The sequence below is a fragment of the Parus major genome, chromosome 18, assembly GCF_001522545.3.
Source record: "Parus major isolate Abel chromosome 18, Parus_major1.1, whole genome shotgun sequence".
Lineage (NCBI taxonomy): Eukaryota > Metazoa > Chordata > Aves > Passeriformes > Paridae > Parus > Parus major.
In genome coordinates this window covers 6,491,010-6,515,109 of record NC_031786.1, presented here as the reverse complement: position 1 = coordinate 6,515,109, position 24,100 = coordinate 6,491,010, and the positions used below count along the sequence as shown (strand labels likewise).

Below are 24,100 nucleotides of genomic sequence, written 5' to 3'. Positions count from 1 at the left end.
GTCATAACTTGCCAAAAGCCATCTCTTTAATAAACTCCTTTGGCAACCAAACAACAACAGAGTCAGCTCTATATTTCCACCTCCTCAGCAAATGGGACTGGGGAAATATTCTCATGTTCTCTAAGGATTAAGTGCCTATTGACAGCTCTGATTTCTCCTTGTCTGTTCATCCAGTTCCTCCTCACCTATCAGCCTGGCAAGCTCACAGAGGCCCCAGGGCACATGGACAGGCAGCACAGCATTGTGAGTCTCCTGCAGGGCGATATTGCAGAGGTGGTCGGAGAAGCGGCACAGCCGCTCAGTCACGCTGGCATTGCACAGGTTCAGCAGCACGTTCAGACCCAGAGGCTTGAGGGAATTCAGGTGCATGTGCCAGTTGGAGTCATCAAACTGGATGCAGGAAGGGTTCTGCTGGTCTTGGGACAGGCTGAGCATCTCCAGGTGGTAGTCACACACAAAGTCTTCAGCCTCACAAGCCAACACCTCATTGTCCCCAACAACCTGGTCCAACAGGCAGAGAAATCGTAGTTGGTTACAGTGAATATGGCTTGAGCCTAGAATCCTGCAGGGAATTCCCTGTTAAATTCCCCAACAGTAGGGACTCTGTGGGTTTGAGTTTGTGTTACAGCTCCACAAAAGCCTACTTGTGTGCCCCTCAGGTAAGTCTTACCTGAGTATGCTCCTCCTCTCCACCCTCCGTGTCCTTGCTAAAGCTCACATTGGATCCAGAGGGATGTTTGCTTCTGCTGGTCGCCTTCCGGTGAGCAGAGGCTTCAGGAGCCTTTGGAGCATCACCAGACCAGTTGTTCCTCTCTTGTTCACTGGCCATGTGCACTGTGTCTGCCAGGGGGCCAGAGAGCAAAGCATCTCTTTCATGGGGCTGTGGGAGACCAAGAGAGCCAAGGGTGGTGATTCAGCGGTTGAACACAAGGTACTGCCGCTTCAGGACTCTGTAGAAAAGGATCCTCGCTTGCTTCTTCATCTTTAAGCAAAGAATTACAGGACTTCTCTACAAGGCCCCTTTATAATATCACATTGTGTTTCAGTCAAACTATGATTGAAGCCAACACATTACGTTATGGACTAAGGATCACTCACCTCATCTTCCATCTCAGGATGGCAGAAGGACCGTGTGGAGAGCTCATCAGTTAAGTCTTCGTGGCTGTCATGAGGTGGTTCCACCTTCCCACTGAAGAACAGAACAGTCTCTGGGCTGGGGTTTGGCCAGGAAAGAATCCCCTGCTTGTCTACACAGCAGAGCACCTAGAACATCCCACGACACCCCCAAGAAAGAAAAATCTTAGTGAAAACATCTCAGTGTTCATGTGCAGTTGTAAATATCATGACTTTAATAAACACATAGCACGACAGACAAGTCTCTCCTTCACCAACTTTCTCTCTTAAGAAACTGCACCTAATAACACTCCAAGAAATCCAAGAATTCCTTGCTTTAACAAGATTTATGGGTTGTTTAACACTGATTTTACTTCAGCATATTGCAAAACTAGGCATGAAGACCAAGGGAAGGAAGCAACTACTCATCCTATTTCAGCAGCTAGTACCTTCCCAGGACCCAAACCAGCTGGCTCTTGCACAGGAATCAAGAGGGTAATTTGACCAGAACCAGAGCTGGAAAATACAGACATCTTGTCAGATGTCACAGAATATCTCAAACCATTGTTTTAGCATGTGAATGTGCTTGGATATGACAAGACAGTTATAAACTCTTCTACAAAGACAGGTGCCTGAAGGGTTTCTAATTCCAGCACAGTGAACTGATTGCACAGTCTGTGCTCAGGGAAGGATAACATCAATGATGCAAATGAAACATCCTCACCAAGCTCCTCTTTCTGACAACCCAGCAATACTCACAGTGACAGATCCCAGACTGTGGAGCAAGCTGGAAGTGAAGCTCAGAGTTGGGGATTTGCCTTTTAAAACACAGAGGAAGTGGCTCCAGATACAACGTATCATTTCCTGAGGAGGGAAGCAGAGGACATCAGCCAGTTAGAGACTCTTTCAGTGCAAGAAGAAGGGAGAAGGAAAAAAGGGAGTATGACATTACCTTCTTTCACTTTCAACACAGGGATACACTGTAAGATAGACATCAGTCTTTGTGGGAACCTGTTACCTGATACAGTGCTGGTGTTCTCCACGGAAAAGCATTTCTTCCCCTTTCCACTGATTGCTAACAGCCAGTCTGCTTGTTGAATTGAGAATTCACTGAAACTACCTCTTGTCTACCCAAAAACATAGAAATGAATTCTGGAGTGAGTTCATTTTGAGTGAGTCCGTTGTCACCTCTTGGTGTTTTTATCCTGAAGTAACTCAACCCCTTGGATTGTGGGGTTTGAGGCCTTTGGTTTCCCACCACTGCTGCAAATTGGGTGAAGGATGGGCTCCCTGTGGTGAGGTGACTTGCCCAAGTTTACTTACTGAGGCATTGACAACATTGGAAACAAAGCCAAGGTGCCCTGACGACTCCATCATTACAGAGGAATCGTAATGGAACAGAAAAAAGGGGATATTTGCTAAATTAAAATGTCCAGGTGGCACCCTTTGTTTTCCACACCAACATGTTTCAGAGGGAGTCTGGATGGCAGCAATCAATCCAAGCACCAGAGCTGTGTGTTTTCCTCTGGCAATCCTAAAGCCAGCAAAACCAGGATTGAATTATTGTGTTATTTTATTGCTTTTTAGCTGTTATTCTGGAATACTGTGACTGCAGAGCACTTCCCCCAAAGCTCCTCAAATCATGTTCCCTGGATCCTAATGGCTAGAACAGCAGTAAAATCAAATGCAAAACAATCTGGAGCTATCACCAAGAAAAAAAAAAGTTCTTACTTAAACCAGATTCTTCTAAGCAAAAAATTTACAAAAAGAAAGAAACAGATCTTTGGAACAAGGTAGGTCATCTAAAATCACTTCCATTTAATATCTGAAAAACACCTCAGCTAAATGATGAACTGGCACAGGAAGGCAACAAAATATTTAGCAAAGGAAATGTGTGTGCACCCATGTGCATTCCTCTGAGTGACTGGAGCAAAGAGACAGGAATACCTTATATCTAGGGATTTTTAATCACTCCTGGAGTCCATCTGCCTCCTTACAGAAAGAGGAATCTTAAAAGCATCAGATTAGACAGTGAAGTATCTTTCCTCTACCCACCTGTTTAATCTGGATGATGCAATTTATAGAGAGGCCAGAGCAGTTTCTTCCCCAGAAAAAGGGCTCCTGAATGTTTAATTGTCCCAGCTTTGGAAGCACTGGTAATGTGCTTAAGCCTGATAAGAAGCCTATGGAGCAGGATCAGACTTTTAAAAAGCCTGAACATTCTGCAGTCCTCTCTGCAATTTGGTCTGGGTGCTCACCACCATTCCCTCTGGATTTTAGTTTTCACCTGAACAAGGTTTTTCTGGTACAAGCAAAATACTTCCCTTCTTTCAAACACACACCAACATACAAAGTTTATTTTACTTCTGGAACAGGACTTGAAAGAGGTACTGTCTCCAGGACAGAAAACACTGATTTCAAATAATTTGCAATATTCAGAAAAGCACAACTGGACTCAGTATCGAGGTCACCTCAATCTCTGGTCAGCACAGCAGTATTTACATGGGGAGGTGGAAGGGGAAGACATGCAACCTGCATGCACAGCAAATTAAAGTAACAAATGAATGACAATGGACAACTGACACAAGTAAAAAGGATCTAGCAACAAGCAGGAGATCAGAGAGGAAGGGAAAGGATATCATGAAGTTCTGCAGTGAAGATGGAGGAAAACAATTCATAATAATAGTACCTGAGAAGATACCATCTCTGTGTAGCTGCTGAGAGTGTCCTCTGAAAACTTAGCAAGCTGCAGCAAGAGAAGAGACCAGTTACTATAATTGTGCTCAGAAATGTGCCATGAGGAACATCCTTCCCTCAGGATGTGCCTTCAAGGAGGAGAAAGCAGGAGTCCTGCTCTGTGGGAATCGCTGTACCAAGGCAGATTGATAACTCATCAAAGCAATTAAGTCTTTAATGGGCTCTGTTTTTTATCTACTTGTGAAGCACAGGCAAAGTGCTCGGTGCTGTACATCACAGAGGAACACACAGTCATTACCTAAAAGTCTACAGAGAAAATAATAGCAATTAGAGCCAGAGGAGGCTCTTTCTGGGTGGTTATTTTTAGGCAGAAAAAGCTAGGATTGAGTGATCTGATTTTAACTTATATGGGTCAGTTACAGGAAGGGAGCTGGAAGAGGGGTTGGAAAAGCAGGTGCCTGGAACACAATGGACACAGAGGAATGAGGTGATATGAATGAGATGCAGATAGGAAATGAAAAGAAATTACAGCAGGGCACCACAACAGCACTCTTGGAATTACACTGAGAAATTCACTAACTCAGATTTTTTGTATCCAGCACAAAGCTATTCCACACTAGACATAATTTTGAAAAAGTTTAAATCTAAGTCTATTCATAAGTGACTATGGCAATTATATTTACATGTAAATAAAATAATATCCCAAATAATAATGCATATATCTGGCACTTGAAAAAGGACCAGTTTAACAAAACCAAAAAAAAAGCCAAGAGAAATCTGTCAGAAATCATTTAAACTGACAACTGTGAAGGATAATTGGGAACAGGTTAAGAATATTTTGTTACAATTTTAAAAAGCAACAATCCCATAGTAAAAATAAGAGACCAATTTTGAGTGACAGTGAACACAGAAGTTAGAATTAACATAAAAAATAAGGAAAAGCATACCAGTAGGTAATTAAAACCAGACAATTGCTTTTAAAGACAGTCAAATTGCAAATGACATTGTAGGCAAGGCAGACGTGTTAAACAAATATTGCTATTCCTTATTCAGTGATACAATCATACCATATGATAACTATGAAATATTTTCCATTCCAACACCAGCTACTGAAAGTAAATATGTTTAAATTAGCAGGTCTGGACAATGACTGTTACTGTTGATTTTGTAGAAGGCTTGAACTATGGATGGATTAAGTCCCAGTTCAATGGAAGTGGTGCCAATGCCCAAAAAGGGAAGGAGAGCCATCCAAGTTACCACAGGACCCCAGACAGACTTTGATTCCAGACAGAATAAAAGAGCAGCTAATATGAGACTCAATTAAAAGTGGAATAATACAATCAGTGCCAAACACCACAACTATATCAGCAGCAAATCTATTTTTTCAAACTATTTCAAACTATTGCAATATCTTTTTTGACAAAATTACAAATTTGACTGATAAAAGTACTGCTTTTGACATACACCATTTGGTAATTTGATTTGATTCTAAATGCTTGACTAGTTTTCTAATGAAAATACCAAAGTAATAGGGCTCATGTTAAATATATTAGAAATAGACTATCTCTAAATGGAACAGAAACAGAAATTATTTGCAATAATGTGTTACTAGCTCAAGCAGGGACAAACCTGGGTATTTTGTTAGCCTGAGAGAAAATTAAAAACAACACATTAGTGATAGAGACTGTAAAGGATACAAAGTTTAGGGCAGGGTGCAATGTCAAGAGGAGAGACCACTGTCACAGAACAATATGGATTGCTTGGGCAATGTGCAAAAACGTGTATCTCAACAGGCACAAAGCTAAAGCAGCATATTTAGGTGCAAAAAGGAAGGTTGGACTTACAGGATAAGGATTCTCAGAAAGCAGTAACTGCAGCTGAACAAACCCTGGCCTTTTAAAGCAGTGTCTGAAAGATCTAATGGGATCATTTGTTGTAGAAACAAGGGAACACAGAGCAGAAAGTCCAGATTACTCTGAAGTTTATCAAAAGCACAACTATTACTGGAATATTTTGTGGGGTTTGAGATTCATAACCCTACAGTGATTCTGAAATAGTGGAGAAAGCTAAGAGGAATGCCAAGAGAAAGATTAGAGGTTTGGAAAATATGCTAATAGTGCCTCAAGGTGTTTGAACTGTTTACTTAACCAGAGATGGTAAAAAGGAATGTGAGTAGCTACAAAAGACCAGAATTTTGATTGATGTGCTCTTTGCTCTTAAATCTAGAAGACAAAAGATGTAAGTTTTCCAAGGGATGGAAATCAGATACTGAAGAAATTTCCACTAACACAGAATGTCCATTTTTGGCAGTGAAGGTCAATAATTACTGAGACAACCTATGGAAGGCAGTACAAATGTTTTCAAACCAACAGCAAATTCCTTTCTAAAAGGAATGCTGCTGTAGTCCAGCTGTAGCAATGAAACTTGAGACAGGTGCTTGTTTAGGGGGGCACTGGTTTGTGTCCTTTCAATCAGTCACAAGAGTCACCTCTGGCCTTGAAAAATCAGGAATTAAACATGATAGGAAGGGGAAGAAGGCAGAGAAGTGGCCAAGTTGCCTCCAAGTAGGCCAAGGGATTGGAGAGGAGAAGGGTCTTACCTGCTACATTTTGAACAGAGAAGAGAGAAGAAAGGAGGGAAATAGAGAGGCCAAGTGACTGCCCTTTTCAGGGGGTGAGTGACCAAGGCACACCACAGCAGCTGTTCTGCAGCAGCAAGGATGGAGGCTCATGTCTGAGATGCCACAGAAAGAGCTGGCTGGACAGACAGAGCTGCCTGGACAAGAAAAAGAAGACAGGAAAGGAAAAAAAAGGAAGGTGCAAGTATGAGTGACATGACAAATGGGAATGTTGAGAATGGTGAAGCCAAGGAGCTCTGGCATTTCCCAGCTGAATTACAAATTGTGAAGTGAAAGAGGGAGGTTGCAAAAGTACAAACCAAGTGATGCTGAGAATAGGTACAAGAGTTAAGATGGTAAAAACACTGAGAAGAGATTCTAAAGGTACAAATGCTATTAAGGGATGTAATGTGTCCTTCCTCCCAGGACACTGGCAGCTTAGGTATGTTCAACTAGAAAGAAAATAATAGAAAATACAGACCCAGGGCCAGAGACCAAGGAAGGACAAGAAGGAGAGAGAAATTCTATCCAAGTAATAGAAATCAGCACAGAAGACAAACATAGCTCAGTGCATCTCACCAGCACTACCACCAGGACAGAAGAAGGGATGTGCAACAGCACATCGAGCTCAGGATCACATCCCATCAGACCACCAAACTCCACTCCCCAAACCAACACAACCACCAGAAACCGCTCCTACTCCCTGACCTACTCAAAGGCCATTCCTGCAAACAAAGCCCCAGAGCCTCAGGAAAAGATTGTTCAGCCCACATGGCATTGCAGAGGATATGATGTATCTCATTCTTCTCAGTGGCTACACATTGCCTAGTTACAGCCACCACAGGGCATTTTTCTCCATGTTGACCCCTCTGACAAATTGCATGTATCTGACAGAAAGCACATGCCTTGAAGAGTTTCACTGAACAACCAGAGCTTCCTATCACCTTGGGATATCTGCAGAGAGGTTGAAAAAATTCAAGCATCTGTTCAAGAATATTGTACTCCAAGGAGAGGGCACAGCTGGGACAAACAAAGATCCAACAAGTTTTTACAATTATGTGGACATCTCTGCTGAATTCAGTATGTTCACTTCACAGAGCATTTTTGTCTCTTGCCCTTGTCTCTGCAATGGTTTGATGTGGAGAGAAACCTACCAGTGAGGTGGATGAGGCTTTGCTCATCTGGGCCAACACTCTGGCTTCTCCAAAAGCTGTAGCAAGAATCCACAGGACAGGAAAGAGCAGTGGAAGGATGGGTAAGACACCATTCACCTGAAAAGAACAACCTGTCATCACCAACAAGCACAGAGACAACAAGAAGTCAGAACCTCTCACACGACATCTTTTCCACCACAGTGAGAGGATAAGGATAAAAGGCCAGAACAAGAAGGGGACTGGAAGCAGTGCCAAACACTGCACACATTATGGGGGTTTAATGAAGGAGGCCATGAATCAATCACACCAACCTGCAGCTTATTTTCCTGCTGAATTTGGAGGAAACTCCAAGGTGTTTAAACACAAAGCATACCATATAGATAAATAGATATAGATAAACACATACATGGCAAATGAGAGAGCAAAACATTCAAAGGTAAGTCTGTAAGGAACAGCCAGGGAAGATCTGGTGTCCTCCTCCACTGAATGTTCCTGGATCTAGCATGCTTCCAGATTCAGGAAGCACAGGAGGCTGTCATAGGGTGAATAAAGTCACTGAGGGGGGGAATCCATCTTGGTGGTACTCTGGGGAGGAGGTGTAGTGAAGCTCAGAGCTCTCCTTTACCTGCAGCTGAAGAAGAGTGTACTGCCAGGAAGCAATTCCAGGAGCTTGGAAAATGAAACGCACGGCATTGGTGATCAGGAATCCAGCCTGCAATTCAGAGATGACACTGTCACCTAACTACTGGCACTTGCAGGGAAGGTGTTTCCAGTGCCTTGTAACATTCTCAACCCTGGGGGAAGTATGAAAAATAAACTTTTGATCTGCTGCTGCTGCAGTTCCTCCCTCCACTCTCATGGTTATGTGGCTCAGCATCTCTGAACTGCCCAAGTTACACACAGAGTCAGCTGCATGAGTAAGCATGGCCACAACTTCCAGTTGATGGCTGCAAATTCTTCAGATTTATTGACAAAACATGGCTATTGTCAAGGATGACAAAGGCTTGGAATGAGACCTACCAGCACAATAGGTACAGCGTATTTCAGCATCACTGACTGTACAGTGAACCTCTCATTATCCAGGGCTGTCACAGGCCGTGACAGAGCCATTTCCAGGCACCACCTAAAAAACAAAACAGCTTGAAATTTCAGCAACCAAGACCCTAACCCTTCAGTTTCCTTGGATATAAATCTCCTAGCAGACCTGATTAGAACACTGTGCTCAGCCTATGCTATGAAGAAGGGTTGTCAAAAGAGAAGCCAACATCTACAATAAGAGTGCAGCACTTGCCAGGGTAAATTTGCAGTGCTGCCAAGCAAACTGCTCAGGTCTCCTCACCTGCTTAGCAGGAAGGCAGCAACAAGGACACAGCTGTGTAGGCACTCTGCCCTGCACTTAACCCACCTGACATTATCAATTATTGGGGTCTTCAACACACGGAAGAGACGATAGAGCTGAGGATTCTGAGGGCCCTTCTTCACTTCTCCCCTTGGGGAGGGCGGGGGTGAGAAGGGTGGAAACAGATCTCCAGGCTCCAGAACTATGTGCTCATCATCCTAAAAGAAAGGTTAGAGAGCCCAAGGGCTTGTCTTCAAGCACATCTGGTTATTTCATGAAAACTGGCATTTGGAGTGAAAGTTACAATAAAATCACCAAAGGTAAATTTCAAGCTTTAAACTTTTTCCAACCTTCTTCAAGCAGTAAAATCTTTGCAGAGAACTTGTGAGTAGTTAATTTATTTCTACACCAGGTATTTTATATTACCTTATTTTATAATAAATCAGTAATAAAGAGAAGGTCAAAGCAGACAAACTTTATTTCTGCACATAAAAAGCAGGATAAAGGACGAGGTTTGTATGTCATGTTATCCTACTGGATAGATTCACTCCACTTATATTTAGCAGCACACTACATTTTCAGCTTGACCTGAGAGAGGAGGAAATATGGTGATTTCATACAACATTAGTACCCAGTGGGTTTGGGAGTTCTTGGAGAAGATGCAGCTTGGCTAACAATGCACCATCCTTGACTAAACTGAAATTTCAAGCTATTTTCAAGGTCAAAAGAAACCAAACACTCCAATTTTATGTACTCTGGGAATCAGTATTAGCAAAAAAAACCTGGGAAATATATTGTTACAGGCCAGGGAAATTAAACAAGCAAGTTACCTTAATCCCTCTCAGAGAAGCAAATGACTCCTGGCCTGGCCTCAAAGCAACAACATCTCCTTCTACCAAGAGGCTCACAGGCAGATTGACAAGATGCCCATCCCTGTAGGCCCAGTGAAGGGACCAGGATGGGGCATAAGGCATGTGAAGGTCAGGGTACATGGAGTCTGGCCATTTCACCTCTTTGCCAAGTGTATCTGAAAGCACAAAGTGCAAAAGAATGAAGTGGTAGCAATTCTGGATTTACATCCTGTAGTGGTTATAAGACCTCCAATGTTAAGCTCAGCCCATTCCCAAGATGTTTTATCATCTCTCTCTTCCTCCTTGATGGCTTTTCCCTTCTCTCTCCAACTGGTATTAACAGCCAAACATTTAAAATATTCTATTAGACATAATTTAAAAACCTGTACAACAGAAAAGCTAAAAGCTGCCCTTAAAACTGCCCCCTAAGGTCCCAAAGCCCCCATTGAGATGATGCTCATGCACAGCAATTTATTTCCTTCTGCTCCATGTTGTGGTACAACCCCATGTGTTCTCCCCTCATCATCTGCTGCAAGGGAGATATTTTTTATAAGGATATGAGGATCTGAATTACTCCAAAGCACAGCCATAACAGACGCCCACCTGGTAACACACAGCTTAGAAGCACATGGCCACATGACAACTCAAAATAACTTTAAATATTTTTACAGGACAGGCATGAGGAGAACACACTTCCCACAGCCTGTTTCTGTGCAACACAGAGGAAGGTTAGCAAGCTTTATTAGGAATTCATGTGATCAGGTTTGGGGAAAGGTTCAATGGGAGGAAAACACAAGTGCAAATGGGACAGATGAAAGAGATCTCACCGTTTATCTTATCAACAATAGTCTGAAGCCTCCTCTCCACCTCTCTGCACTTCAGCCTCTCTTGACGCCCAATCATGAGGAGATCCAAGAGGAGCAGGAGGAAGAGTGCCAGTGCATTGACTATCTCAGCACCTTGGCTTCACACAGAAAACAAGAAGAAGCAGAATGCAGATGACATTTGAGTAAACGAGCAGAACACACTGCCAGACGCCCACTGAGATAAACACACAACTGCCTGGTTGTTTATTCCCACATCTCACAGGTTTATGGCTCAAAAAGAAAAGCATGGTTACACTTCTTTAGGATAATGGCATCAGAGAGGACTGAAAGGACCCATCTCAATTAAAAATACTTTACAAATATGGTCAAGGCATGTATAGCACACTAACTTCTCCCATGAACCACTAATTTCTCCAGTTTCAAAATACATCCTAACTATGATAATGCCTTAGGAGTTTTAAAGATCTAGGAATGCTGTAGGAAAAAAACTCTTCAGTGTCTCCATAGGACACTCTCTAGGTCTATTAGTAGTAGAATTAAGTTGGCTGAAGTTCTGTGAAAGAGATGGATAGGAAATTACCAGTGTGAGTATGCTGGTATCTAAATATCCAGACAGAATGACGGACAACACTTATGTCAATCACACACAGTACTAAGATGATATAAAAACACCACCTTGCTTCAGTTAAGCAGCTCAGGAAGCTTTGCTCACCTCCCCTGTGGCTGGCTCCCATAGCAGCACAGCAGCAACAGCACTGCCAGCAGCATCAGAGACGCACCAGGCCAGTGGAAGCAGGAGCAGCGGTTACCATGGTACAGGAAACTGCTCCTCCACACCTCCTGCAAAGGGAGAGCAGCAGACAGTCAGCACTCATGGAATACAGAGCCAGACTTTTGGAAATGCAGACTGAGAAAGGGTGAAGACAGCAGCTGGTGCTCCAGGGAGAAGAGAACTTTGCAAAACCCCTGAACATGACACAGAGCATCCCAGATCCATTGTGTGAATCCTTCAGCAACAATGGATATTCAGCTGGTGAGTCTGGGTGAACACTCTGCTTTTCTCTTGACTGGAAGAATGAAAAGGCTTTTGTGCTAGGTTGTCCCATTGTCACTGACCAACCAAGGAACACTTTTAAGCACTGTATTTTGTATTCAACACACATGACAGGCAAACACAGTGGAAAAGGGGAGAATGTTGAGCTTGACAGCTCTTTATCTCAACTTGAGATGGCCCCTCAGCTCACTGCCCTTAGTGGCTCTTGAAGTACTGAGACCTTTAACAGGGCAAGAGGCATCTTCCCACAGAGCTCTGGCATCCAGGAGAGAAGTGCTGACAGAAACTCACCCTCAGGTAGATTTCCTGCTTTGTTTGCAATGACTTCAGCAATTCTACACCTGGACACTCTTGGTGGGGAATGCAGCCAGTTTCTGTTTAGCCCTCATTTTTGCTTTGAGAAGGGGAGACCAAGTGCCCAACCTGTGCTGCTTGGTGCCTCACCTTCCATGATGTCCCTTTTTTCCGTTCCTTCTGATGCCCCTCTAGCAGTGCTGACAATTGGTCTCTCAGGATCATGAGGGCTTTCTTTGTGGTAAGGCCCAAACTTGAGGTCATCTCATCCTGAGGTGCCAGAAAAATAAACTGGTTAGTGCTTCCCAATTTTCCTTTTAGGCTTTTTCCTGGTGGCTGACAGAGCATGTGACCGTGAATGCTCTGCCCTCATCATCACCAGCCTGATTCTTTCATTTTCCTGAAATCATCTTCCCTCCTGTGAACTTTAGACTGCTGGCTGGAATTAGAGCAATTAGATAGTATCAGATAAACAAACCAGTCCTAACTGTGCTGATAAATACTTTATCAAAGCACAATACCAAGTCATTTCTGTGAAACAAGATCTATTCAGTAGAGGCTGAGGACAATACAAACAGAGGTTATGCAGGCTTGAACTGCTATCAGCTTGTAGAGACAGCAGAACACAGTTATGGTAAAATTTCAATTATACAGGATGAATTTTGCTAACAGTAAAGACTAAGTAGTAGAATATCTGCAATTCAAAACAACAGCAGTCCAACTTCCACAACTGCTTGCTACAGATTTTTGTTTAAGTCCTGCCTCTGTGGCTACTTTGATGCAGAAGCTCCCAGATTTAAATACTAGGCCGTGGATCAGTTCAGGACCACACGTGACCCCACCATCAACTTCTCCTTTTACAAGAGCAAACACTGGGGTTTTAAATGCTGAACTGCAAGGGAGACACTTGGACTTGCAGGAAGCACAGAGTTCACAGCACTCCTCCCTCAGTGCTCAGCAAAGAGGCAGCAGTCCCAAAGGACACATCTTAGGAGTGTGCCATATGGAAAACACTGCTGTAAGATATGCTGGTAGCAACACAGTGGGGTAAACACTTGCATTTCTGGGCCAGGAGCATGAGCACTTTCTTTCAAATCACAGATTGCAGTGAGGTACTGGGGGCACCAGACCACTGACAGCAAATCAACAAGGATGAGCAGGCAGGTGTCCATGAGAGGGCTTCAGCAGGGAACTGCTAAATAAAAGTTCTCATGGGCATTTCATGTTTTAACACAAACACACTGAGCATGTACAGCACACAGGATATCCTGCATATTGGAAATGTTCACGTGTGTCATACTGTGCCCAGAGTACAGAACTACTGAACACCAGCAGGCAGGAAGTTTGTCCCTCCTGTCCCCACCAGTGTGACACAGCCCAGAGCTCAGGCAGGAGCTGCAGCTCTTCCTGCTCTTGTAGCTCTTTCCAGCCCTGCCAAACCCACCATTTGACCTTAAACTGCAGCAGTTCTGCTCCTCAGGAGCTGCTTGCACACACCCAGCTCTGCAAGTGCAGCTTGGCTCTGATGTGTTCTTCCTGTTCCTTAACTGCATAGTTTCATGATGAACATTTACTGGAAACTAATCTTGGACTTCAGACTCACTTGCATTGATGGTCCAAACCAAAACTGTAATGCAGTGTTGAGGAATAGAACATAAATTCTCTTTCAAATACCATCTACCATACACACACACACACTCTCCCCACTATCAGGGACAACCTGAAACAGCAAATTCTGTCCAGGCAGAGTCCAGCAATGCTGCTTTAGCTGCACTTTTACACAACTAAAAATAATCCTGCTGCAGTTTTCATTCTCTGTGTCAGTTTTAGGAATAGAGGAAGCAGTTCTGTGTTGTTCTTGGAAGCAGCCCAGGTAACATCAGCACAGGACTAAACATAGGAGTGACTCAAAGACTCCCAGATGGCAGTGGAGCTGGCACCAGCCGTGCTGCTGCACCACAGAGTGCTGCAAACAGGAGTGTCTGAGAACAACACCAAGCAAGGGACAATCAGGCTTCTCTCTCTTGTCTGACTGCTGCCTATCTGGGGCAGAGCAAGGCACCCACAGACATATAAATCCTCTCCAACATGGGGAAAGCAGACAGATAAATAAAATGAAATTTTACAGAATGAAAGACAGCAAAAATAATAGGGAGTTGAACTGAAAAGCAAAGCCTGCTTAGACACCGAGCTGGTTCCAATGGACACATCAGGAGCTACAGAAGAAATGAGAGGAAAGCTGCACTTGATGCCAACATCTACTACAGTAGCAGTGCCTGGAAAGAGAAACTGCCACAGCACAGCAGGCAGTGAGCACAAAATCCAGAGGTAATCAAAAAGGGTTCCTGAAACACTTGCACACCTGCTCCAGACTTTACACAGGAGTTACCAGTTTGGCATAGTGTCAGTCAAGATAAGGGCAGCCACAAAGGAACGTGGCTGTAGCAGGTGACAAAGGACAAGTGCAGTGTGGCAGGGCTGGAGAAGGTGAAGGGCAGGAAGGGCAGGGATTGTTAAACACCCATCCTGACACTTAGATCATGGAGTATTTGGGAAAGGAAGCAGAGGCAGTCTGGTAAACACTGTTAATATTGTGAGTGAGGGCTGCTGGGGGTGAGCATCAAGGGAAAGAGCCTGGGACCCAAATGAAAGGGACAGGCAAGAACAGCCACCCTGAGCTCCTGACAAGGGGCAGCTCCAGGTTTTCACAACAAAAGCCACCCTGCTAAGTCATCAACTGCTAATGAGGCATTTTTCAAATGCCCTTAAGTAAACCTTTGGCAAACCCAGGCGCTCTGAAGCTGTCCCAGAGGGACCTTTCCAGCTTTTCATCAGCTGCAAGTGCTCTTCCTGCCACAAACCAGGAACTGAGCACCCCAGGGTGAAGAAGCCATTCACAGGAGGTGTCAGTTCATTAATAAAAAACCTCAACATTCACATCTTTGCTTTGGAAAGTTACATTCAAAGAGAAAGCCGCCAATTTTCCGATGCAAACAGAAACAGCAGGACACCTTCCCACCCAGCTGCCTTAGCACAGGGTTTCCTCTCACAAACAACAAAGAAAGAGAAGACAGTAAATTCCAGGTTATAGTGAAAGCAAACCCCAGATGGGTATCAGGAGGTGATTTAAAAGGCTGTACTTTCCTCTTGCCTGTGCCTAAAGGCAAAAAGTCCTAAGGACAAAATGAGCAGTTGCTTCCTCCTTTGCCCTGGAGAGCACAGGAGCCTCTAAGTGCACTTGGGGCTCCTCTGGAGCTGACCCTGCCCTGGCAGTCCCAGCCTCAGTGTGAGAGGCACAGCTGGAGCCAGGTAAAAAGGAGATGATTGTATCCTTCTGCTTTGGGATGGTACCAGGGCTCTCACGAGTTGTGATCTTTGGGATGGCTGTTAGGGGGAAAACTGTGCAGGACATTTCCTTTGTGCATGTGATTTTATTTTCTAGAGGCAATGAATGTGCTGAGGTGTGGACTGGATGGGAACATGAAAAGATGTGTGAATTCCTCCACTCATAGTAAACATTTTACATGTTAAATTACTACTTAGCTTGCCTGAAAGCATTAGGGAAAGGGAGCTTGAGATAGATCCTGCAAATGCCCTGGGTTAGGAGCTGGTTTGGCTCTTCAGGAGGGAAACAAGAAGCAGCTCAGAGGCAGGAGATGAGGAGTCACAGAATCTATAGACTTTCCTTTGCCTTGTCCTTTCAGTTGACCCTTCAGAGTTTGACAGGGGTAAATAGGCTGTCAAATACCCAGGAGCTTGTTCAAATCCATAGCCTTGCCTGGCTCATGGCAAATAAGTTCCCTTTGCCTTTCTCAGGGGTTGCAGGAGCATTTTCAGGCTGATAGGTAGGAAAAGTGTGGTTATTTTCTGATTTTTTCCTCCCACAACGTGAAGTTGTTCCTGAGCAACACCACCTACCCATGTCTGCTTCCTGCAGCCCACCTTCATCCTCACACAAATTCACCACTGAGCTCTCTTCCTAAAATTCACATCTTGTTCTTTTACACATTGAACTGTTTAAAATTACCTTAGAAGTTTATCAGCTATCTCACACTCTCTGCTACCTGATGAAAGACAGAGGTCTTACAACTTCCTTCCAGAGGAACAAAGAAGTAGAGCCCAGAATGTGTACAGGGAAATGGACATAAAATATTAGTATATTTAAGTTGTCTTATTTTCTCACAGCCATTACACATCTCACAGCCATTACACATCCATAGTAGCATATTTATTTGTTTTACCAGTAAATGTTGATATAATGTGTGCCAAATATTTTTAATGAAACAGGAACACAAATATATTCCATACTTTCCAGAGCAAAGTGGGTTGAATCATCCTCCATGCTCTGTGGATTCATTCTCTTGCAGAATAAGGGGTTCTCACCAAGACTGCTGTACACTTTGATTGTAACTGCCTTTACAAAGACTGTTTAAACAAATAAAGTGAACAGAATACAAAATATTTGCTACAAGTTTCAATTCTCACAGACTGCAGATCCACCCCTCTGATTCAGAGTGGTGGAAAAACCCCTGCAAGGCAGTTGTCAGACTGTTTCCCTCTTTCCAGGCTGTATTCACTAGGCTCCTTTTATAACACCTCTACTCAATTGCTCTTCAGATCTGAACAGTTGGAGGTGGGAAACTGGGCAGCAGAATGTTCTTCCTTTTCCTAAGAGCTATTTTGCATTCTTTAGCAGAAAAAGAAGGCAGTTTTTAATTTAACAATGACACTTCGCAGGCGACTAATCTACTTCAGGGATTACACCTCCTGAAATGTAAGCATTATTCACAGGTTCAAAAACACACAATAAGGAGTTACTCCACCAAATATATTTGCATTTATTATTGTAAGTTGGATTCTTGTTTAGGATAAGTCACAATATGGCATAAAGTGGGGGTTTTGGGTTTTTTGATGAGAGAGGATGACAGACATCAAATACATGACAGCACACAATTTCTTGGGGTAGCATTTCATACAGCAGCCTAGTGCTAGAGAGGGATTTATTCTTGTTCTAAAGTAAATCACCCACCAGGATGCTACAGCTCCTGTACACCTGCAGCTGCTGATTTAGTGCTCAGACTGCCTGAAATGGCTCTTACCTGCTACAGAGTGACACAGATGGAACCAGCAGGGCCAATGTATCAGTCAGTCTGGGCAGAGACTTCCTTTTATTACCCCATCCTTGGTCTGAGTCTTGCTTTCTGCCTACCTTGGTGCTCTCCTGGCTACTTTTCCTAAGAGATCAGATCCCCAAGTCCAGGCAAGAATGTTTCTCTAGTGACCCAGGCCACATCAATCATCCCCCTGACACATTCCTACTCCATGGGATGAACTTTTGATTAAGACTCTGGACAGAGTGATTAAGCTGTCAGGACAGCTGGATTCTCTAATTCCTTCTGCCACTGGTTTCTGCACGACAGGAAAATTGTATACTCCTCTGTGCCTTAGTTTCTCATTCTATGATGGGGTTACCAACTTCCCACCAACTTTTGTAACTGTGAAGATTATAACATTCACCAGCCCACCTGAAAACTACTGGAAAGCTCAGGAAAAAGAAATGTATCTTGGTATCTGCACAATTCAGGCAACTTCACCAAGCAGACCATGGCTCTGTGGGAAATACTGCCTTTAAACCTGGACATGCTGGGAAAAGCAGGAGGAACACAGCTATTAAACTTGGTTTGAATGCATCTGATGTGAGCTTGGCAGCCTCAGCTTAGCTGTTGGTCGTCTCAAATCAAGTGAAACAAGCGGAGTCTTCAGCACAGCAGTCCCCAAGTTAATGGACAGAGCAATAGGCAGCAACTGTCTCCTCCCACACTCCATGCAGCCCAGGATGAAAGGCAGCCCAGACCTCCCACTACCTTTGGACAAAAGAACCCCCAGTTAGGTAACTGGGTGCCTGCAGGGGCTCCAGTGTGGATGCTTTTTGAGGCTCACTAACAGGGCCTGCAGATTCCCCCTGCAAAAAGACAGAGCTGCAGGAGCACCAAGCTCCGAGATGTGGCCAAAGCAGCACTCACCAGCCTGAATCACTGCTGCACTTTGCTGTGCACAGGGTCCATTTTAATCCATGCAACAACATCCACATTTTATGCTCTCCATAAAGCACAGAGTAAAGATGCCAACAGGCACAATCAACCTTTCTATACAGGTAATGCAAAGCCCAGCACTTTGCTGCTCCCCAGCAGCAGCACAGCAGCAAAGAAAGAGGCAGCTGCTCCCCAGGAAACAGCCCAATTTGGAATTGTACATTCCTCAGTCCATCCCTTCGATCCTGTTTGGAGCAGCAAATCCCCAACCATAGTTACCTGTCCCATCAGGCTGCTGGCAGGATGAGACAGGGTTTATGCAGTGCTTTGAAGCACTACACAATTATAAAGCTTTAATTACTGTAATTTAGCCAGCTGCCATTACTCCTCCAAGTACAGAGGAGTTAGGGGTCTGTATTTATCCCAGCTTCAACACGCAGTGCTTTATGCCAGTGCAGAGCTCCCTCCAGGGAATGCTAATCCCCTCCCAGAGGCCAGCAATGCTCAGAAATCCACAAAACTTCAGTACATCTTTCATCCCCATGAGAGTTTCCTTCCCATCCCTGCTTCTTCTGCTGAAGACTTTGGGGACTAAAACGATGATCCAGCCTGGCAGGTGCACTGCCAGCTGGATCCCACAGGGATAAGGAGGTTCAACAGTTACAGAGCAAAGCCTATGGAAGCAACAGACAAATTTAAGCCATGAGGCAGAGGGGCAGCAAAGCAGGAGTCAGCAGCTAAAATCTTGTGTGGATCATCCTATTGGTCCTGGGATTAAAATTGCAGTTTAAAACAGTTTCTTTTCCTGTCACCACCAAAAACAAGCTATTCCCTAAGTAAAATCATCACTCTGTGTTTCATGTCCTGCCCCTCCTTCCCCCAAAACACCAAAGCTCTTCATACCCCATCACATCAGGCAGGATGCAGACTGGGGAGGGAGACAGGGAAAGCCATTTTGAAATTAAATGTTAAGGGAGAGGAACTTACTTTGCGACATTTGCCTTGGTGGGGGATCCAGAGATCAGCCTGTTTGAAGAGCATTCCTGCACCACTTCCCCAGCAACTTGCACTGCTGCTGCTCTCCAGAAATGAGAGAGCAAAGAGGCAGAGAGAGCAAGACTGTGCAGAGCCCAGCGCCGCAGAGAATGAGACAGAAGCAGCAGAGTGAAGCACCAGTCTGCTGATTAATTCAGCCTGTTTCCAGTCACGCTGCAGATCCAGCAAGGAGGCAGCGGATGGGGGTGGGGGATGAGGGAGGATGAGGGATGGAAAGAGGGGGAGAAAAAAGCAGAGAGGGAAGAAAGTTTGCCCAGGATAGCACCAGATGTCTGTGAGAATGGTTCATTCATCAGATGGAGCCGACATAGTGAAGATCCCTGGGCTCACTGCCTGCAGAGCTGCATATGCATGCACAGGAAGGAATGATGCTGACAGACAGGGGTCTGTGCAAAAGCAGATGGCAAATTAGGTAGGACAAAGTGCTATAAAACATACTACAGGGGAAGAAACACCTGAGTAGGCATGGAAAAGGACTAAATTGAGACCAAGAGCCTCTGGAATACTAACTACCTCACAGATGAGCAGCTTTGGATTCAAGTTCAATTAAAAAATATAAATATTTGCTATTTAAACAAGTTGAGATGGTTACAGACCCCATCTGAAGTGTTCCCTCCCTCTGCTCTTGTTGATAAAGAATGCAGCAAAACCCCCTCTCAGCATCCCTTATTCATCCTGAGCCACACAATCTGAACTAAAAGGTGCACATAAATTCACCATAGCTATGCCTGGGGCTCCACATTTACCTGGGCATGACACACAGGAGGCAAAGGATGAGTGTAGACAGGGAAGGATTGGGTAGAACAACAACACAGGGATAAAAAGGTGAAGAAGGAATGAGCCTTCTCTCTCATTCTCATCTTTTACAGGAATATTTCTTTCTCACTGTTGGAGGGATGCACCTTTATAAGTGAGTATTTATTTAGCTCCTACTTCAGTGCTGTCCTAATTTTGTCTGGGGCTTCCTAGTTCTGCAGAGCAATCACTAAAACAACTGCTTTCATTCCACACAGAAAGGGGTAAAGAACTGGCCCAGCCAGGCACCACCTCAATAGCTTGCCAAGGGTTACAGCTGGTTAATACCAAGCAGGACAGGCACTGCCAAGGCTTCCAGTCTCAGCACATTGTGCAGCTCTGAAGACTATGTACAGGTGTCAGGACTCACCTACCCTGCCTGGACAAGCTGTTCACTTCTTTTCCTTTTCTGAGGTTCAAATGCCTCATTAGGCATAGCCCATATTCTGTGTTTTAAACCAGAAGGGCAGAGATTAAGTGGCCTCAATATTCACAATAAACCCAACACAGGGTCTGGTTATCACCTGTGTGTTGGCACTGAGGTACACATTGGTGTGTAATCTCATAAAGCTCCCAGAGCCAAAGCTGAAGGGTAGCAGACAATTTGTATTTATTTAATGTAACTTCAGGAGAAAGCAGAAGAGAGAAAGAGGCAAAACATCCTTTATCCTTCTGCAGGGCAGTTTGTTTCCTAGACAACAATTTTAAACTGCAGAAAACAAGAAAATGTCCTAATGGCAAAATTTTTCTTTCCTGCCTGCTAAGGAACTACTCATCTACTCCTTTCAACACAAAGAAAAAAGGAGAGAAAAAAGATCAACAACAAGACTGGGTAAGAGTGGATAAACCCTCACACAACATACCTGTAAGACCCCTTCTTTATCACAGTGGTTGCTGATCTGTTTCCCATAGCTGTGCACCTTTTGGAAACTTGAATGAAAGTGAATAAAACAACTTGCTTGTGCAATACCAGGTACAATCCTTGTGCTTCATGCAGTTAGAGGTCCCAACCTCAAAACCTCCAGCTTTGGTCATGGACACAAATGGAATTGGATCAAATTGCTTCTTCTTGTTTACCCCACTGCTGAGAGACCTTGCTCTGAAGTGTTTTGTGTAGGGCAGTAATTTGTACTATGTAGCTTCCTTCTAATATCAACTGGTATCAGAAATTGCATCTGGATATGCATTTGTGCATTAAATAATAGAATTAAAGAGCAGAAAACAAAAACTTGGGATTTGAAGATAAAACTGGGACCTGAAACAGAGGGCTGAGTATAAAGGTAGGGACTGACCCACACAAAACCTGCAGCATAAATGAGAGACGCCTGTGGAAAAAGGATCAGTTGGTGAAAAAGCCCTTGGAAGAAGAGCTCAGCTTTTAGAGAACAGCAGGGAATAAAAACAGAGACACAGTCATTGGCAGGATGAGAAGAGGCAAAGGACTTGGGCTACTTTTCAGCTCAAAGGTAGGACTGTAGCTCTTGTTAGGCAACCTGGAACAAGGCCCAACAGTGCTGGAGCTGGAGCCATGTGGAGCACAGCACAGGCTCCCTGAACACGTTTCCAGGCTCTGGCCAGGAGGCACAGTGCTGTATCCAGGCTGCAGCAATTACACTGGGACAATACAGCTCAGTTGTTATGGGTAACTGTGGATGATGTCAGTAATTTTTGTTAGCGTGGCTGCAAATCCAGTCTCCATCTAATGCAACGCACTCAGGAGCCTCCCACTGTCCTGTGGCAATCAGTGCTGCTCTCTCAGTATGTGCTGAGTGGTCTTGGAGCAGAGATTCAGGCACCTTTCACAAGAATTAAATTCACTTCAGAAATACACAGAAAATTAAAAAGTCAGAGGAGGAGGAGAAAGAACAAGGTACCAGCACATCTAATTTAAGAAGGATTTGGCTCTGCTCCTAAAATACTCTCTGCCTTTCTCTGTGGTGTCTGGCTTCTGGTAAAAACTGGAAGGCAGCCTGCATTACACCTGACAAACTCTGATCCTCAGCCATTCCTGACAAGGGAACTTATTAGCCAACTGGAGTCAGAGGACAAGTCTCTCATCTGAGTGACAGATGTCCATGCTTCAGCAGTGCTCTGAGCACGTCTCCTGGCCCAGGAGTGCTAACTCTCCACCACACAAGTACTTTGAAGAGATTGCTTTCAACCAGATTTGGGACTGATGTTTTCACGTGGGTTCATTTTATTTTTAGCATTTTAAAATAAACCTAGCACATTAAATTTACTTCTGAGGTTACAAAGCAGGTTAATTTGTTCCCTTATCAGTGTATATGTGTCCAAGTTCTTCACTTTGGGAAGGAAGATGGATTCCACCTTAAATGGGGTGGAAGGAGGATCTGCAGTATTAAAAAAAGAAAAAGAAAAAAAAAAAAGGAGCAAACTCCTTAGCACCAAATAATAATTATAGAATGGTTTGGATTAAAAGAGACCCTAAAGATCATCTAGTTCCAGGCCCCCTGCTTGGGATTGCTAACAAAAATAAAATCAAGGTCTTTCCTCAGAATCCAAACAAAATAAGTTGTATAATGCAGCTTTATGTATCTGTGGGGTTATTAAATTCCTATTTAAAAGATTGTGGTCATCTCTTGCCTTCATTTTTAATTCCCTTTCAGAAAGGAGGGAGAAAAAATTTCAGAAAGTCAGGAGAGGAGGTTGGGACTTGAGAAAACCGTGATTCCCCCTGTAACCTCTTTGTCAGGCGGCCTAATAGGCCTTTTAAAGGTCTATTACAATACTGTCCATGCTGCTGCCTGTCCAGCAATTTGATATGATCTTCCTGCACTGTACAGTGGAGAATGTCAAATGAGAAAGGTGAGCCAAAGATAGTGACTTACAGTGAAAGTGTCCCTGCTATGCCCTGCTCTCTTTGGTGCTCTCAGATCCTACACAGAACACACCCCTGCACACAGTGGTAATTGCATCATCTCTTAAAATGATCAATACCAGATTAGCCCATGATGTCATTAACAAGAGAACAAGTAGATAATTGTCCTCATTGGAATGTTAACTCCATAGTAATAAAGCAATTTGATATTAAACAACATAGGTCAAACACTTCCTCTGAGCATTCCAGAGCCAAGAGGTTTGGGCAGCAGTGAGCCCAGGCCTTCCCAGTCTAGCACAGCTCAGAGCAGAAACCCAGCAAAGAAGCAGCTGAGTAGGCCAGTGCCACAGCTGATGTGAAAAACTGACCTTTAAAAGTCACTTACACTGCTGTAGTATCTTTCAGTCTAGTGCTTTGCTTTGCACTAATGAACAAAACCATTTCTTGCTGCTGCAAACAAAACAGCAAGGAAGGGATGCACAGAGAAGACAGAGACAGCCAGAAGATTAAAGCTCATGGTGTGGTGGGGAAAGGGACACCAGAGAGAAAAGTCAAGTGTTCTCTCACCAGAACTGGCTGAGACCCCAAGTTACCATCAGCAAAACTGGACACAGATGATTTCATTGCCCAGGTTTATTTATAAAACCTTTCAGTGAATTCAGCCCCTCAAGTACAGCCAAGCTGAGTGACCATGGGAATGGAGCCTCAGCTTAGAGCTCAAAAGAGAGACACTGCAGGTGTGACAGAGGACACTCCACCTGTGCTGTTCCACTGTGGTGCCTCAGTCCCACCCTGCAAAGGATTTCCCTACTAACACAGGGATGTGAAGATGACAAAACTCCCAACTTTGATACACTAACCATGTATTATACCACTATGTAATAATGCTACCTGGTGAATCTTGACCCAAAATAATAAAGACATTTTAAAGGACTCAACACTTAAGTTAGGTGTGACTGTTATCAGCAAACCTACCTGACACTTCTCCTTGAGGTCCATGGCTGTGCAGTTCTGTAAGCATGTCCAGCAAAAGGGGACAGCTCCTCAGGGGAGAATGTCTCCTAGGTAGAGAAGAGCTTGGCTACATTTACCACATCACCATCTGTAGAAACAGAAGGGGAAGCAATCAAGTCTCCCACATTGCTTCCTTCAGGATAAGAAAGTGATGAAATTCACAAAATTCAAATTACAGGATTGGTCTTTAAAAGAACTAGGGAGATGAAAGTCCTTCTAACAGTGCATCAATTCACCCTGTAACTCGGAAGTTAGCTTAATTCTCCACAAAATCTGGCATCCACAGATGAATTAAATTCCCTGAAGTACAGAGTTAAGAGTATGACTAGTCTTGACAGGCTTTTGGGCAAACCTCCAAAAATAGCTGACAAAGCCTGGATTCCACCAGGTGTTGGAGCAAGCTGTCACCCACAGCTAT

The 24,100-nt window shown here is 44.0% G+C and overlaps 1 protein-coding gene across 3 annotated transcripts in view; it reads right to left on the bottom strand.

The window, feature by feature from the left end:
* The window catches only part of TMEM94 (transmembrane protein 94), a 42,485-nt gene extending 18,720 nt beyond the window's left edge, over positions 1–23,765 (bottom strand). The window contains exons 1-14 of one of the 3 annotated variants that reach the window (XM_015645730.3): positions 23,644–23,765; positions 12,097–12,216; positions 11,311–11,438; positions 10,599–10,735; positions 9,751–9,947; positions 8,987–9,138; positions 8,602–8,704; positions 8,207–8,293; positions 7,582–7,698; positions 3,803–3,859; positions 1,873–1,977; positions 1,099–1,263; positions 671–880; positions 186–501 (exon numbers count right to left, since the gene is read on the bottom strand). In XM_015645730.3, the coding sequence (XP_015501216.1) occupies positions 186–501; positions 671–880; positions 1,099–1,263; positions 1,873–1,977; positions 3,803–3,859; positions 7,582–7,698; positions 8,207–8,293; positions 8,602–8,704; positions 8,987–9,138; positions 9,751–9,947; positions 10,599–10,735; positions 11,311–11,438; positions 12,097–12,216; positions 23,644–23,667 (1,918 nt within the window). In that variant the 5' untranslated portion in view covers positions 23,668–23,765. Of the gene's footprint in view, positions 1–185; positions 502–670; positions 881–1,098; positions 1,264–1,872; positions 1,978–3,802; positions 3,860–7,581; positions 7,699–8,206; positions 8,294–8,601; positions 8,705–8,986; positions 9,139–9,750; positions 9,948–10,598; positions 10,736–11,310; positions 11,439–12,096; positions 12,217–18,965; positions 19,209–23,643 lie in introns of those variants that run through there. The other 2 variants (XM_015645728.3, XM_015645731.3) reach the window with 2 other exon arrangements.
* Positions 23,766–24,100: the final 335 nt, after the last annotated feature.